Raw genomic sequence first — 13,748 nt, 5'->3', positions numbered from 1 at the left:
CACCACACCAGCTGCACTGGCTTCTGGAACACCACCACGGGCTTATTTCTACCTCAGGAACTGTCTCTCTGCTAGAGTGTTTTTTCCTGCCTAGGGGCATACTTCACTCCTTCCTCCTTCAGGGTTTTGCTCAAATACACCTCAGTGATGCATTTCTTGCTTTCTTTTTCTCAGTATTTATCGTAATCTCATAGGCCATATTTTTTGGATACTTACGGTATTATTTATATTCTGTCCCTTGAGCATTTACCCTAGGAGGGAGAGCAGGGTTTGCCTATGATGTGCATTGTTGTATTCCCAGTGTCCATAAGGCTATTGGGCCCCTGTGCTCAACTATTAATTCCTGAATGTTTCTGTTGTTTACTGCTACTTGGTGTTTTTTCATAGTTGAAGAGAGATACTGTTTTTTCAGGCTGATGCCTAGGATAGAGATCTCTAGTGGATAATTAAGGTAAAACAAACAAACTACATTAGTAAATAAGCAATGCAGAAATCACAGTTCCAAACTGAAATAAACAGATGGCTTGTTTCAACTACTTTGTAAGCTTTTTAAAAAAAAAATTTTCTTTAAGATTTTTAAAATTTATTTGAGAACGAGAGAGGGGAGGGGCAGAGGGAGAGGCACACTCCCCGTTGAGCCCAGAGCCAGACCCAGGGCTTAATCCCAGGACCCTGAGATTTCAACCTGAGCTGAAAGCAGACGCTTAACGGCTGAGCCACCCAGGTGCCTCCAGATACTTTGTAAGCTTTAAAGAACACAGACCATGTGCCTCTGAAGAAGAAGGAGAAGAAGAAGGCAGAGGAGGAGAAGGTGAAGGAGGAGGAGAGGAAGGAAGAAGGAGACCAGGGATGTGTGTGTGTGTGTGTGTGTGTGTTCATTCATTTGCATCTATTTACGATTTTTTTCTGATCAGTTCTCCACCTGATGGTGTAGGTAATAGCAGATTCTAAGAATGACTCAAAAGATTCATATGGGTAACTATACGTACTTACAGCTTTCATTAAGAAAGGCTGACTACAGACTCTCCAGGGAGCATATATACTGCCTCTGAGATCTGGAGAACAAAAGGAATGGCTGATAAAAATTTAAAAACATATATTTCTTTAATAGGAAAACGTCCTGCTTTTAAAGCCATGAAGAATGAATGCCAGTAATTCTTAGTATTTCTTGATAACGAGGGGAACTACTTAAAAAATGAGGGAAAAAATGTAAATCTAAGTTCTGATAACATTTATAGAACATGAAAGCAGTTGTTCTTAAGTGGTTTGAGGTCGTACTGTCCTCCCAGAGTCTCATGAAAACCATACGTCTCTTTTTGGAGCCATAGGACTTTGCACTGGTTCCTGGACTCTTCTCCCTGCCCCCTGCCCCCACTCCATGACTGGGGCTAAGGACTTGACAATTCACCTGTACTAGAATGGCTATTATCAAAAAAGACAGAGCATAACAAGTGTTACCGAGGATGGGAAGGAACTAAATCCTTCATGCACTGTTGGTTAGAAATGCAAAATGATGCAGTCGCTCTGGAAAATATTTTGATAGATCTCCTTTAACAGAGAGTTGTAGTATTTTCTAATTGCTTTTCTCCCCCCTCTGTTAATAAGATAATTTTTTGATCACAGAGTTCTCTGAAAGGCCCTCAAAGCAAATTATGTGTGTATTTGCGCTTAATCAACAGTACAAAAATGATTACTATACAGTCATTTGAACTCAATCTCAAACAAAAAGGAAAGGAAAAAACTAGTTTATACTATCCCTGATATATAGTAAAATAAAACAATAAACGTAAACCAGAAGATATATCCCAACTCCTAACTCTAAATAATGAATCAGTTCTGTAACGGTGGTATCCTAGGAATTTGGAGCATGAGATTCTGAGTCAGGAAGTCCTAGCTTTGAATTCAGGACCCCCTCAATTTCTGTTGAATGATCTTGTGGAAGTCATTTAATTCCCCCAGGCTCCATTTTCTCTATTTTAAGTTAAAAATAGCAATAATTATATCATAGGATTGTTGTGGGTATTAAATAATAATTTATGCAAACTGCCTCCTACAGTGATGGCTACATTATTACTGCCTAATAACTGCATTTATTCTTAATAATAAATCATTGTGGAGGTTGGGAAAGCACTGGAGGCACATTAGAATAGCAGTATTAGTGCCATGGGTGCTCATGTGTGACCTTGGGCCAGTCATCTCATCTCTCCAGCTAACTCATGTTCATCTTTAAAGTATCTTCTATTTATACGTGACATCACCGTAGTTATTTAATATACCTATGTAACACAAACCTTACTTGTCTTCCCTGGCATAAAATGTAACACTCTCTTCTTAAATGAAGGTATTTGTTTTGCTTGACATGGTAATGATTTTTTTTTTTTTTTTACTATGACTCATATCAGTTTCTATCTTTTGATAGTAAACTAAGATTTTAGTGTAACCTAAATTAAAACTAAATGAAAAAAAATATTGGACCCAATTGTTTGTTTTTTGTTACAATTTTGGAGGTACAGGCATAATGGGTAATGAGTATTAGGGCATTCACATATTATTTAAAAAATCAAAGCAACCACCTCTTGTTCTTGTTCACTTGATCATTATATAGATCAGTTAACAATTATCATGGCTGGTAGATGCTGGTCCAGATTTTACTATGCTTCTTTGGTGAAAGAAACAAATGTAGGAAGTAAGAAATAAACAAATGTAGGAAAGATGGATCTAGACAATTCATAGAATAGACAGTGTACCTCTAAATCATTAAAAGCTAAGTGAATTTGATGGTCAAAAATCAACCTCTAAGAATCATTATGTGTACCAATGAAAGGCCACATTTTTTTTTTAGAATCTCATGATTTCTACATAATTATATATTTTTTAAATTTAATACATAAAGCACTTCCAGTATATTTTAGACCTATTTCATAAATAGCTGAGAATGTGCTCCAAACATAGAAAACACTATGGACATTAGGCAAGTCTTTAAAATTCTAATAGACTAAAGTTTAAAGTATTATTCACCCTAGAATTTCATAGAGTAATAATCTACATTACAATGAATAGAAGTAATGCCATGTCTTAGTGAGCAGATATTTCTGCTTCACAAATATTCTGTTTGTATCTGGTCTTATCAGATGTTTAGTCAATAGCTAAAACATTTATTCACAGACAAACAATTATAACACCAGGAAATCAGCCATTGAATAAACTGTGCTATTAATTTTCCATCAGAGATTCATGTTTGAATGACCATGCATTTCATAGATTTAAATACCGAAAGGCTAATTATCTCCAGGCCCCATTAAGGGGATAGCAAAGATTATAATAAAAAACAACCCACATATTGCTCAAAAATGACCTTCAGCCTTCATTGTTGAAGAATACTTCAACTTCTGTACCTACTGCACATACCAAGAGGATAGGTTTTCATATATATATATATATATATATAAATATGTAATTCCCAAAGACTTAGGAGAAAACAAAACAAAAACAATGGAATGTTTCTTACACACAAAGATCCATTTATTTATAAAGTAAAATGTATATTAGCTAATATCTGATGTAAATTATTCTCCCTCTTCTTTTTTGAAACCCCAGGCCCCTCTCTCATTTCTTAGCTCAGGATGATATTTAAGCTTCAAAACTGCTTGACTGCCCTTGAGTCTCGTATCTTTTGGGGATTCCTGTACATATGGAATTAAATTTGTTTTCCTCCTGTTAATCTGTCTTATGTCAATTTAATCACTAGACCAGCCAAAGAACCTAGTGGGGAAAAAGGAAAATTTTTTCCACCTCTACAGTGCCTTCCTGCATTTCTGCCTTATAAAAAAAACTATAAAGGTTGTTTCTGGGATTCTTTTCACACAGAACCCATAAACATAGGAATGGTTTCTACCCTGCTTAGAAACAAATTGCAACATGTTAACTGGAGAAAAATTACATTTGTATCAGGACTAAAATGTTTACAGTGAGTGGGAAAGTAAGAGAGTCCCAGCATGGGTTGAACATTTTGGTACAGAAGCATGATATTCCAAGTATCCTGGACTATTCTTTGACTTACAGGATTTTCATTCAATGTCATTTCTGAATGATTTGCTATTCACTATTAACTGACCCAATGTATTAACAAAATGTTTTCCTACACACCTCTATGAAGAAATGAGAGATTTACATATTATACCCAACTCACCTTTTAGTTGTGATCAAAACTATCACATGCCAAGTTGCCCCTCCTTGTTGGTCTGTGTTCGTTTTGCCTGACAGACCGTGCACGCTGCCAAATTTATTTTCGGCACATACCCTTGCAACATGTCTCTCTCTTCCCACCCTCCATGCTCTCCCTGAAATCCCTTTTGCTCAACAGGGTACATTATCATTGATCTATCCGATGCCCATACATGGTACCACCAACAGAGACAATTCAACAACTTAACACATTTATAAAAACGCAGAAAGTACCTGGACATAGGCTCTGCAAGAGCGCTCTCTTTTCTGAAGCTGAATCCATTAAGACAGCAGATTAAACACAGAATAGAAAAAACAAGTTAGTGACAGAAGAAAACAAGAAAAATAAAAGAACACATCTACACAAAACACCTTATTTTGTTGTGCACTACTTTCTAGAAGAGAATGAAAGCTAAAGCAGCAGCAAAATGTGAGCAACGGCTTGAAAACTAGTTGCCAGCACCCTTTCGGAGCAACCCAAGTGAAAACTGGATGGTATAAAGTTGTTAATGATGGGAGGAAATTGTGGAATAAATTTGGTAGAAATTAGTAAATACCATTATCCTTCAGTCATTTGAAATGATTCATTGCACATCAGGTTAGTTGTTAATTCATGAGCCACAAATGAAGACATAAGAAGTTAAGTAAACTATATCAAAAATTTGGAACCCACATTGTTTGTGGTTTCAAGATTATATAGATGGTTAATATGCACCACAAACCATATGTTTAAACACGAGAAATTTTGTTTATCGGAAAAATAGAAGTGCCCATTCATTATGATTATTTGGTTCCAAGGGAAAAATACCAACAGATAAGTAACTTCTGATTAGAAGAATGTGATTAATCTTTTGATTTATCACTGCTTTTATGTCTTGAATAATTCCTTTTCACAGTTTTGACCAAAAAAACACAAAAACAACAACAACAAAAACCCTTGTACATTTTAGAAACTTCTTTGGGATAAGAAGCCTGTTTTTGTTTATTTGTTTGCAAACAGCATGATGTTTTTGTGGGCAAAACAACTCATATTCAATCCCAAACATTTTTTTTTTCTGGCGATAAAATAAATAAGTAATAAGTTTAATTGCCCTGTTTGAATAAATGACACAAAATTTCATGGGTTGTGATTTTTTTCCTCTTCCCTATTTTTTTTTCCTTCAGTAGCCTTGATTGTTGAAGGAGAAAATTACCCAGGTTTAAGAAGCAGTTACTCTGATGCCTTTTGTGTGGCTAATACTCTCCCAACTTTAATTCATGCAGTCTTCAATGAGCATAGAGCAGTTACTCCTCTAAAGAATTAAGTGAGGAATGAGTGCAAGTAAATTGCCAACGCTGTCATTTGGATCACTGACTCGCATCTTGGTTTTGCAGGACTCTAAACCCTTCAGAATTTCAATGTGGAGTTCAATTGATTTGTACCAAGTTGACTTCTGCAAATCTGATGGGTTATAACTGCTTTAGGAAACAGTGGGAACCGCAGGAAATGAGAGCAAGCCAGCGAGCATGTGAATAACCTTTGCCCTCCCATCTCCTTACCCCATCATGCAAATTAACATATGACAAACCACATTATATAAACAATTGAAAAGAGCCAAATGGGAAACAAAAGAAAGCATTAAAAAGCTTCACAAATGGAAAATTTGCCCATTATGTAGTTATTTGATATTCAGAGTAGGCAAGCTGATTAGCTGTAGCCAGTTAGAATGTGACATTAATCGCCAGCTTTACCTGATATTGTCAGACATCAACACCATTTTTAAATAAAGATACAAAGTATTGCTATAACAAGTTATGCTATGGATATGTAACATTAATAGAAATTATTACTTCCAGTACATTAGGATAACAATAGCTGGCGGTAATATTCGTTAATAGCATCCAGTCAGCCTGGGTAATAACACATTAAAATCACAGCATGTCCAGATTACATAGGCAGCTGTGGATTACATTTTATCAGGGACTTGGTTGTGATTCTATCAGGGGCATAAGTGACAAAAATAACTCCTTTACGCTCAGCATGAAAAAAAAAAAGACTTTAGTAATAATTTAGATCTACTAGATAAAACTGAATCTGTTTTCTGAGGATGAAATTGCAGGAAAAACTATATTTGGCGGATAAAATGTCAGGCTTTCCTGCATCAAACCATCATTATTTGAAAAATTTCTTCCGTCTTGCTCAGTGAGACTCTTAGTCTAATGAGACACGAAAAAAACCTTAACATATTAAAAGACCACTCTCAAAAGTCATTTTTCATTCTAAAGGGGAACGTTCATTTAGTGAATTCCTTAGAGGACTTGTCTGTTACTGCCAAATTCTTGCTTTTTAAAGTAGGAGGGCTATTATGACATTCAAGTCCTTAAAATTCAGTTTCAGAAACTGGTCACTTCTGCTATACAAATACCTTTCAGGGAACACATGCCATTTGATGTAGCAACCCTAGTATCGTTTCATCGTGGAGTCAATTTGCCATGTGATCTTATAAGGAATAAATTATATTCCTTAAAAATATGAAAAATATACTTTACATATTTATGTAAATAAATTGCTTTTATAGAGGATAGGTTATATACAGTAAACATAAAATGGTTATATATGTTTATGTCATATATAAGTATGTATTATATACTTGTAAGTATAAATAAGAATATAAAAATGTATCTTCTCTGAAATTGAAAAAATGAATTATTTTCATTATTTACAATTCAAATTTGCTGCCATACAATTAAACCTATGTTAACATAGTGAAGTAAAATCTAAGTAACTTAAATATCAAAAGGAAATATAAATTAAAACCTAATTACTTGTCCTATGAGTTTTTAAGGGTAATATAATTAGATTATATTATTTCACTTTTAAACATCTTTAATGAATTGCTAATATTCTTTCTCGTTGTTGCCATTTTCTAAACTTCTACTTATTGATTAGACATTTATTTTATAATTATTTTGATGTAAAAGTTCAAAAGGAAAAAAAAGAAACAAAATAAATCTAATTTACTCATATTGACCTTGCCAGAATTTAGCATTCAAAACAGTAAACACCAAAGAAAATAGAATTGTAAATTCAAAAAATATAAGGACAGAGATTATCCCTTATTGTGTCTTTAGATTAGAGGCCAAATACGGTCACCATTATAATAAAAGAATGAAGCAGATTGAATATAATTCGTGATGCTCTTTAGAATGATCTCATTTTCTAGAAGGAGAAAAATTAACCAGCACAGTTTCCTTGATTTTACTACAATTTTAAAGATATATATATGCAAAGTCCTCACCTTGTTCAAACTCCGCGCAGCACTGTCTTTTCCACCTGGGGTCAAGTTCCGGAGTTGTACATCTAGGAGGCCTACCAGCTGGTCCATGGCGCGGACTGAGTAGGTGATGTCTCCAGCATTCAAATGATTTCTTGTTTGTTCAGCCAACTCTCTAGCAATGTTGGCAGCTGTCTCTCCAGATTTCAACTGCAGTTTTGAAAATGGAATAAAAAGGAAAGAGATCTTCATTAAGTGACTTCATTGGTCTCTGTGAACAATTGATTTTGCACATGAATTACAATCACCAAGCCAAGAAATAGTTATTAAACTCTTATCTTCACCTGGAGTATGTTCCCTGAGTTTTCCTATTAATCCGTTTTTTTCCTACAATACCTAACTTGAAAATTACAGCTTTCAGAAGCTCCTCCCTGAGGAATCTTACTTCTGAAAATTGTTCTCACCTGGATTATCCATGTGAGTGGTCAAATCTAAGGTTTGGCATATGATTTCTCTGTGAGTTGGGTTTTTTTTTTTTTTTAAAGATTATTCATTTATTTATTTGACAGATAGAGATCACAAGTAGGCAGAGAGGCAGGCAGAGAAGGGCCGGTGGGCAGGCTCCCTGCTAAGCAGAGAGCCCAATACGGGCTCGATCCCAGGACCCTGGAATCACGTCCTGAGCTGAAGGCAGAGGCTTTAACCCACTGAGCCACCCAGGCGCCCCTCTCTGTGAGTTTTTAAATCCAATACTGGTGAACTTGTGTTGTAACTCTGCAGCTATAGTCTAAGTTCTCAGAGGCAAGCACAGATTTTTCCATTGTGCTTAAATTAGTATTTAGTACACAAAGGACACTGACTGCTAAACTCTCTGAAAATTTTACCCTAAATACAATCCCTGGTTTTCAAAGGGTTTTCATTTCCTTATTAACCAGGCAAGAGAGTTTGATCCCATTGAACTAGGTAGCAAATAATTGCTGTTTCTAGCATCTTCCTTTTTAGAAGCTACATGCTGATTTTTCAAGTATGCTCTATAAGAACATATCAAATTGGGGTGCCTGGGTGCCTCAGTCGTTAGGCGTCTGCCTTCTGCTCAGGCCACGATCCCAGGGTCCTGAGATCGAGCCCTGCATTGGGGTGCCTCCTCCGCGGGAAGCCTGCTTCTCCCTCTCTCACTTCCCCTGCTTGTGTTCCCTTCTCTGGCTGTGTTTCTCTCTGTCAAATAAATAAATAAAATCTTAAAAAAAAAAAAAGAATATATCAAACTGTCAACACTCCAAAGATATTAAAAAAGACAAAGACTAATAATAGCCCATGCTCATGTGAATAAATTTGACAGCTTTGGGTAATGAGAGGATAGGGATATTTTACCCTATAATAACATAAATATATAACAGTGTTATCTTTAGGAAACTTTTTTTTTCCCTTCCTTTTTTTTTCTTTTTTTAAAGCACAGTCCATTATAAAATTTAGGGTCACAGAGAGAAAAGTCCGCTATCTTCCTAATGTGTTCGAGCATGACGAAGACTCTTAGTCACAAAGGTTATTAATATCTTCTAACGGATACTTAATACATGTTTTTAGCGGAATTGAATGCTAAAGAAACAAATAAATAAATTAGGGCTATCAGAAAGCTAAATCATTAATAATCTCATCCTCAAGTATACAGAAAATCCAAAATAAGAGCAAAAAAAAAAATTGTAGTAAGAATATGTTGGCAAGGATTTGTGGAAATGTCTCTCACCGTCAGAAACTACTATCGGGCATATACCTGTATAACCCTCTGGAACAAATTATGAGTGTCCATTAAATTTTGAAATGTGAAGACTATAAAATTGAGTGATTTTTGTTATCAATTTCAACCATAAGAAATAAAATAATCCCACAGATGTAAAAAAGAAATGTTCAAACATGTTCATTCTAGCTTGGCTATAATAGAAAACAAAATGGATTATGAATTAAAGAAAACTGCTCATATATATACATACCATGTATTGTACAACAGCTTAAATGTATAAAGGAGATCAATTGTTAACATCAATTTTCAACATGCTCTGTTGAGTTAAAATAAATGCAAGTATAAAAATTATTTATATATGCTAATATCTATTGGCATGGTATTCGTGAAATAAAAATGCAAAGCAATAGTAGCATATGAAAAAGAAGTAAAATACATAAAGCATGATATTTTATGTGTTTATTTTATATATATTTAAGCACACAGAACGAAGTTTGAAAGATGGGAATCAAAGGAAAAATCTTTTCTATAATGTTTAGATATTACAAGAAGAATATGTTAAAGTATTTACTATACAATCAGCACCTTTTAGAAATCCTTAGAATAGAAAACACCTGCACTAACTTTAATAAATTTGTAAAATATGGTCAAGGACTACATACCTAAGATACCTACAAACCAAATGGAATACATTATAGGGTTCAAGGATAAGTACGTAACAAAGTCAATGTAGATCAAAGGAGCATTCATGGTCCACTGACAGGTCAGGAGTACTTTTTTTTTTTTAAGATTTTATCTATTTATTTGAGAGAGAGAGAGAATGATAGAGAGAGAAAAGGGATGAGAAGGGAGAGGGTCAGAGGGAGAAGCAGACTCCGTGCTAAGCAGGGAGCCTGTTGCGGGACTCAATCCGGGACTCCAGGATTACGACCTGAACTGAAGGCATTTGCTTAACCAACTGAGCCATCGAGGCACCCTCATGAAAGTACTTTTAAGTGGTCACCAAGTGAGCGACACAAATGTGATTATAACCCATACATTTTAATTTTACCTACAGTTTAAGGCTGCTTACTGGCCATCTAATAACCAGTGAATGCTTTATAAAATTTGGTATTCATTAATTAAATTAGTGAGATGCTAGTATTCACTAAGTATTCAAATTCAGTACTCCATTCAGTAAGTCTAAACACATGATAGAAGTGCTTGGTAAGTTCGAAAAACTCTTCCCTGTGTGTATGAATATCCATTAGCTGGAATGCCTATAATTTTCCAAGGATATATTCTTTTAATCAATTCATGATTTTAGTGTGCTGGCATTTGTGTAGTTTCCATCTATGCTATTTTTTTTTAAAGATTATTTATTTATTTATTTATTTGATAGAGAGAGAGAGACACACAGCAAGAGAGGGGACATAAGCAGGCTAAGTGGGAGAGGGAGAAGCAGGCTTCCTGAGGAGCAGGGAGCCCGAATGTGGGGCTTGTCCCGGGACTCCAGGATCATGACCTGAGCCGAAGGCAGACACTTAATGACTGAGCCACCCAGGAGCCCTCCCTCTATGTTTTCTTATAATAATGAATATATTTATAGAATTTTGTGGTTTTACTCTGTTAATCATTGTTCTATAACCTTCATTTTGTTGTTATATTTTCTTCTATGTCTTTATTACCATGTATTTTTTCTTTACCTTTTTAAAGATTTTATTTATTTATTTATTTTTAAGATTTTGTTTATTTATTTGACAGACAGAGATCACAAGTAGGCAGAGAGGCAGGCAGAGAGAGAGGGGAAAGCAGGCCCCCTGCTGAGCAGAGAGCCCGACGTGGGGCTCGATCCCAGGACCCTGGGATCATGACCTGAGCCAAAGGCAGAAGCTTAACGAACTGAGCCACCCAGGCACCCTTAATACGTGAATTTCTAATAGCACTGGGCTAAAGTCTGAGGCTCCAATACTGAATAAAAAGGTTCCCCCTCCAAAAGGAGCTTACATACTAGCAATAGAAAGGGTTTTTAATAAATTAACTAAAGAATTATTTAATTTTAATTTTGTTGAGTGCAATACAGAACCCAAGCTTAAGGGCATTTTACCCTAGTGTCTGAAGTTAGGGAATAATTTAGGAAGGGCTTTTCCAGGGAATAATGTTGAATATGAAATGGAATGGAAAGGGAATTGGGTTGGGAGGTAGGGGAAGGCCCCTAGGCAGAGAGGACACTTTTAGGAGGGAGGGGCACGGGTCCTAGGGGAACTGCACAAAGGGGGCTTTAAGTGGGGTTTATGCTGCTGGAGAAGTGAGTAAAGGGCAGATTAAGCAGTCCCCTTCAGAAGTCATGATGAAGATTTTGGGGACGCACTAAGAGCAAGGGAAGGTGCTAAGAGCCCAAACAGGAGTGATCTAATCAGAGTTGTATTTGAAATCAACTCAGGAGAATGGACTGGAAAGTTCCAGAGTGGATGAAAGGGACCTTGCTAAGAGACTCCAGCAGCAGAAGTTGTGTTGGATTAGGGTAGCAGCGGTGAAAAGTGGCCTGATTTGGGAGAGGTTTAGAAGTACAGCGACAGGCCTACGGTGTCTGATTGGCTGTGGGAGGGGAGGGAGAGAGAGGGACTCGAAGGTGATGGGTACCATTAACTGTTTCTCCAACAGCCATTGTGACCTCAACATTCCTAGCTCAAAGTTTGCCTTTCCAGACCAGGCTTTCTCTGACTCTATTTTTTCCAGTGGCATCCAGAGGCTACTCTACTGCCTTTCTAATTGCTCTTTTTCTCTCACCACAGCAGTTGGACCACAATTATCTTACTTCTATACAACAGATACACTTGAATCTGTGTTGAAATAATGTTACTCTGCATATCCTCGCTTACAGACCTAATGAACATGTCTGTTCTTTAACATTTCTTACACTAAATTCTACTAACCTTCTTTCTTAGAAATAAGCACATGCACACTGAGAAATCTTACGAGTTCTATGAGGATTAGTAAATTAATGCCTATATTGAAATAGCAGGATTATTTCCAGGACTTGAAGTGGGGGAGGGGAACCCTGCAGCTTTAAAGATAATAATTATGACAGAGATGGATACTATTTACATTTCAAATTTTGACACATGTGAAAACAATTTTCTTTGAAATGTTTTGACATTATATGAGATTATTGCATCAAACATTAATTGGGTGCCAAAACAATTCATGAAGGAGTTTTTCATAGTGTTTAAGTATATAGCTATCATTTCTTTGAAAGATCTACTTATGTTATTTTGCTATAAATCAGAGTCAAGAAGGAATATAAACAATTAAGTGGTTCTATCTCACAACTGAAAGTCAGTTAAATAAGCCTGGAGTCCTAGAAAGCCTACCAATCTCTGAAAAATTAAGAAGCAATTTGCTTTCATTCCATATTAGCTCTGCAGACATTAAAAGAAGGGAGAAATTAAAATCTGGGTGATAGGATTCAACCTAGTCTTCCCTAGCAGAAAATTGACTTATTTTATACTGTAAAACCCCAACAATTCTGGATCTTCGTGCCTTTAGAAAATGCAGGAAGAACTCTACTTATCTCAAAATCGGTCAGTAGCTTGTGAACAAACAAAAGACAAGACTCTTCAGTTTGCTAGAAATAGACCGTTTTCCAGTGACAGTTCACGCATTTCTTTTCCATATAACAGTTGAACCAGGTAACGAAGTAGGAAGCATGACTCACTTCATGTGCAAAGAAATATGGAAGCTATTCAAAACTGTAATTTCAAAGATTTTTAAATTGCAAAAGACTGGAGGGATTTTAAAGTGCAATAAGTTCTTTAAAGGTATGCAACGTAGAAAATATAAACTCCTTTTTGAAAATCTGGTGTAATCTAGAGATCAAGCTAAAGCTGGAGACTATATTTTAGTAAGCAGTAATTAAGGTGAGAAAATAGGATATTTTGCTGTATATGATTGAGGAGCCCAAGCTCTAAACTAAATTCGCTGGCTTTTTCAAGAAGACCAATCTGTCTTTCTACCCATCCACTTATCTTTGAACCTGCCTTTCCTTCTAACCATCCATCCATCCATCCATCCATCCATCCATCCACCTATCCATCCATGCAACTACCTACCAATTTTTCTCTCTACCTCCTCCCTCTCTATTGTTACTGGGGCAAAGTCCCCTTTGTGTATAACTTTTGCCTTTTTTTTTCTGTACAAATTATGCTTTTTATTAAATCTTATCCTTATCAAACTATTCTGGCTAGTTTGTAATAAAATTTCTTCGTGAAATTCTGACTTTAGAGGCTTACATTTTCTCTAATAAAATGTAACCCGCTGTTCATCACCACACAAACTTTAATCTATAATTTCACCAGTATGTAAGTGGCCTGAATTCATTTGTGAATCAGAAGCCATCAAGATTCTGTGCCTGTTTTCTTCCTCCCTCCTGGCCTGACGGCGGGGATGGGAGTAGGGAAGCATTACTCGTTTCTTCTTAACAAACATGAAAATGTAATTTGCTTCTTCAAACTAAAGTAAGCATCCCGATCCATTTATTTGTGTATACTTGC

General features: G+C 35.9%; 1 protein-coding gene across 14 annotated transcripts in view; it reads right to left on the bottom strand.

The window, feature by feature from the left end:
- The window catches only part of ADGRL3 (adhesion G protein-coupled receptor L3), an 846,536-nt gene that overhangs the window by 162,998 nt on the left and 669,790 nt on the right, over positions 1 to 13,748 (bottom strand). For 11 of the 14 annotated variants that reach the window (XM_047719410.1, XM_047719413.1, XM_047719415.1 and 8 more), the window contains 2 exons: positions 7,503 to 7,688; positions 4,459 to 4,497 (listed from right to left, as the gene is read on the bottom strand). In XM_047719410.1, the coding sequence (XP_047575366.1) occupies positions 4,459 to 4,497; positions 7,503 to 7,688 (225 nt within the window). The remainder of the gene's footprint in view (positions 1 to 4,458; positions 4,498 to 7,502; positions 7,689 to 13,748) is intronic. The other 3 variants (XM_047719406.1, XM_047719408.1, XM_047719407.1) reach the window with 1 other exon arrangement.

The sequence above is a fragment of the Lutra lutra genome, chromosome 2 (assembly GCF_902655055.1).
Source record: "Lutra lutra chromosome 2, mLutLut1.2, whole genome shotgun sequence".
Lineage (NCBI taxonomy): Eukaryota > Metazoa > Chordata > Mammalia > Carnivora > Mustelidae > Lutra > Lutra lutra.
The sequence above is the reverse complement of the archived record's forward strand: the minus strand, read 5'-3'. Positions and strand labels throughout refer to the sequence as shown.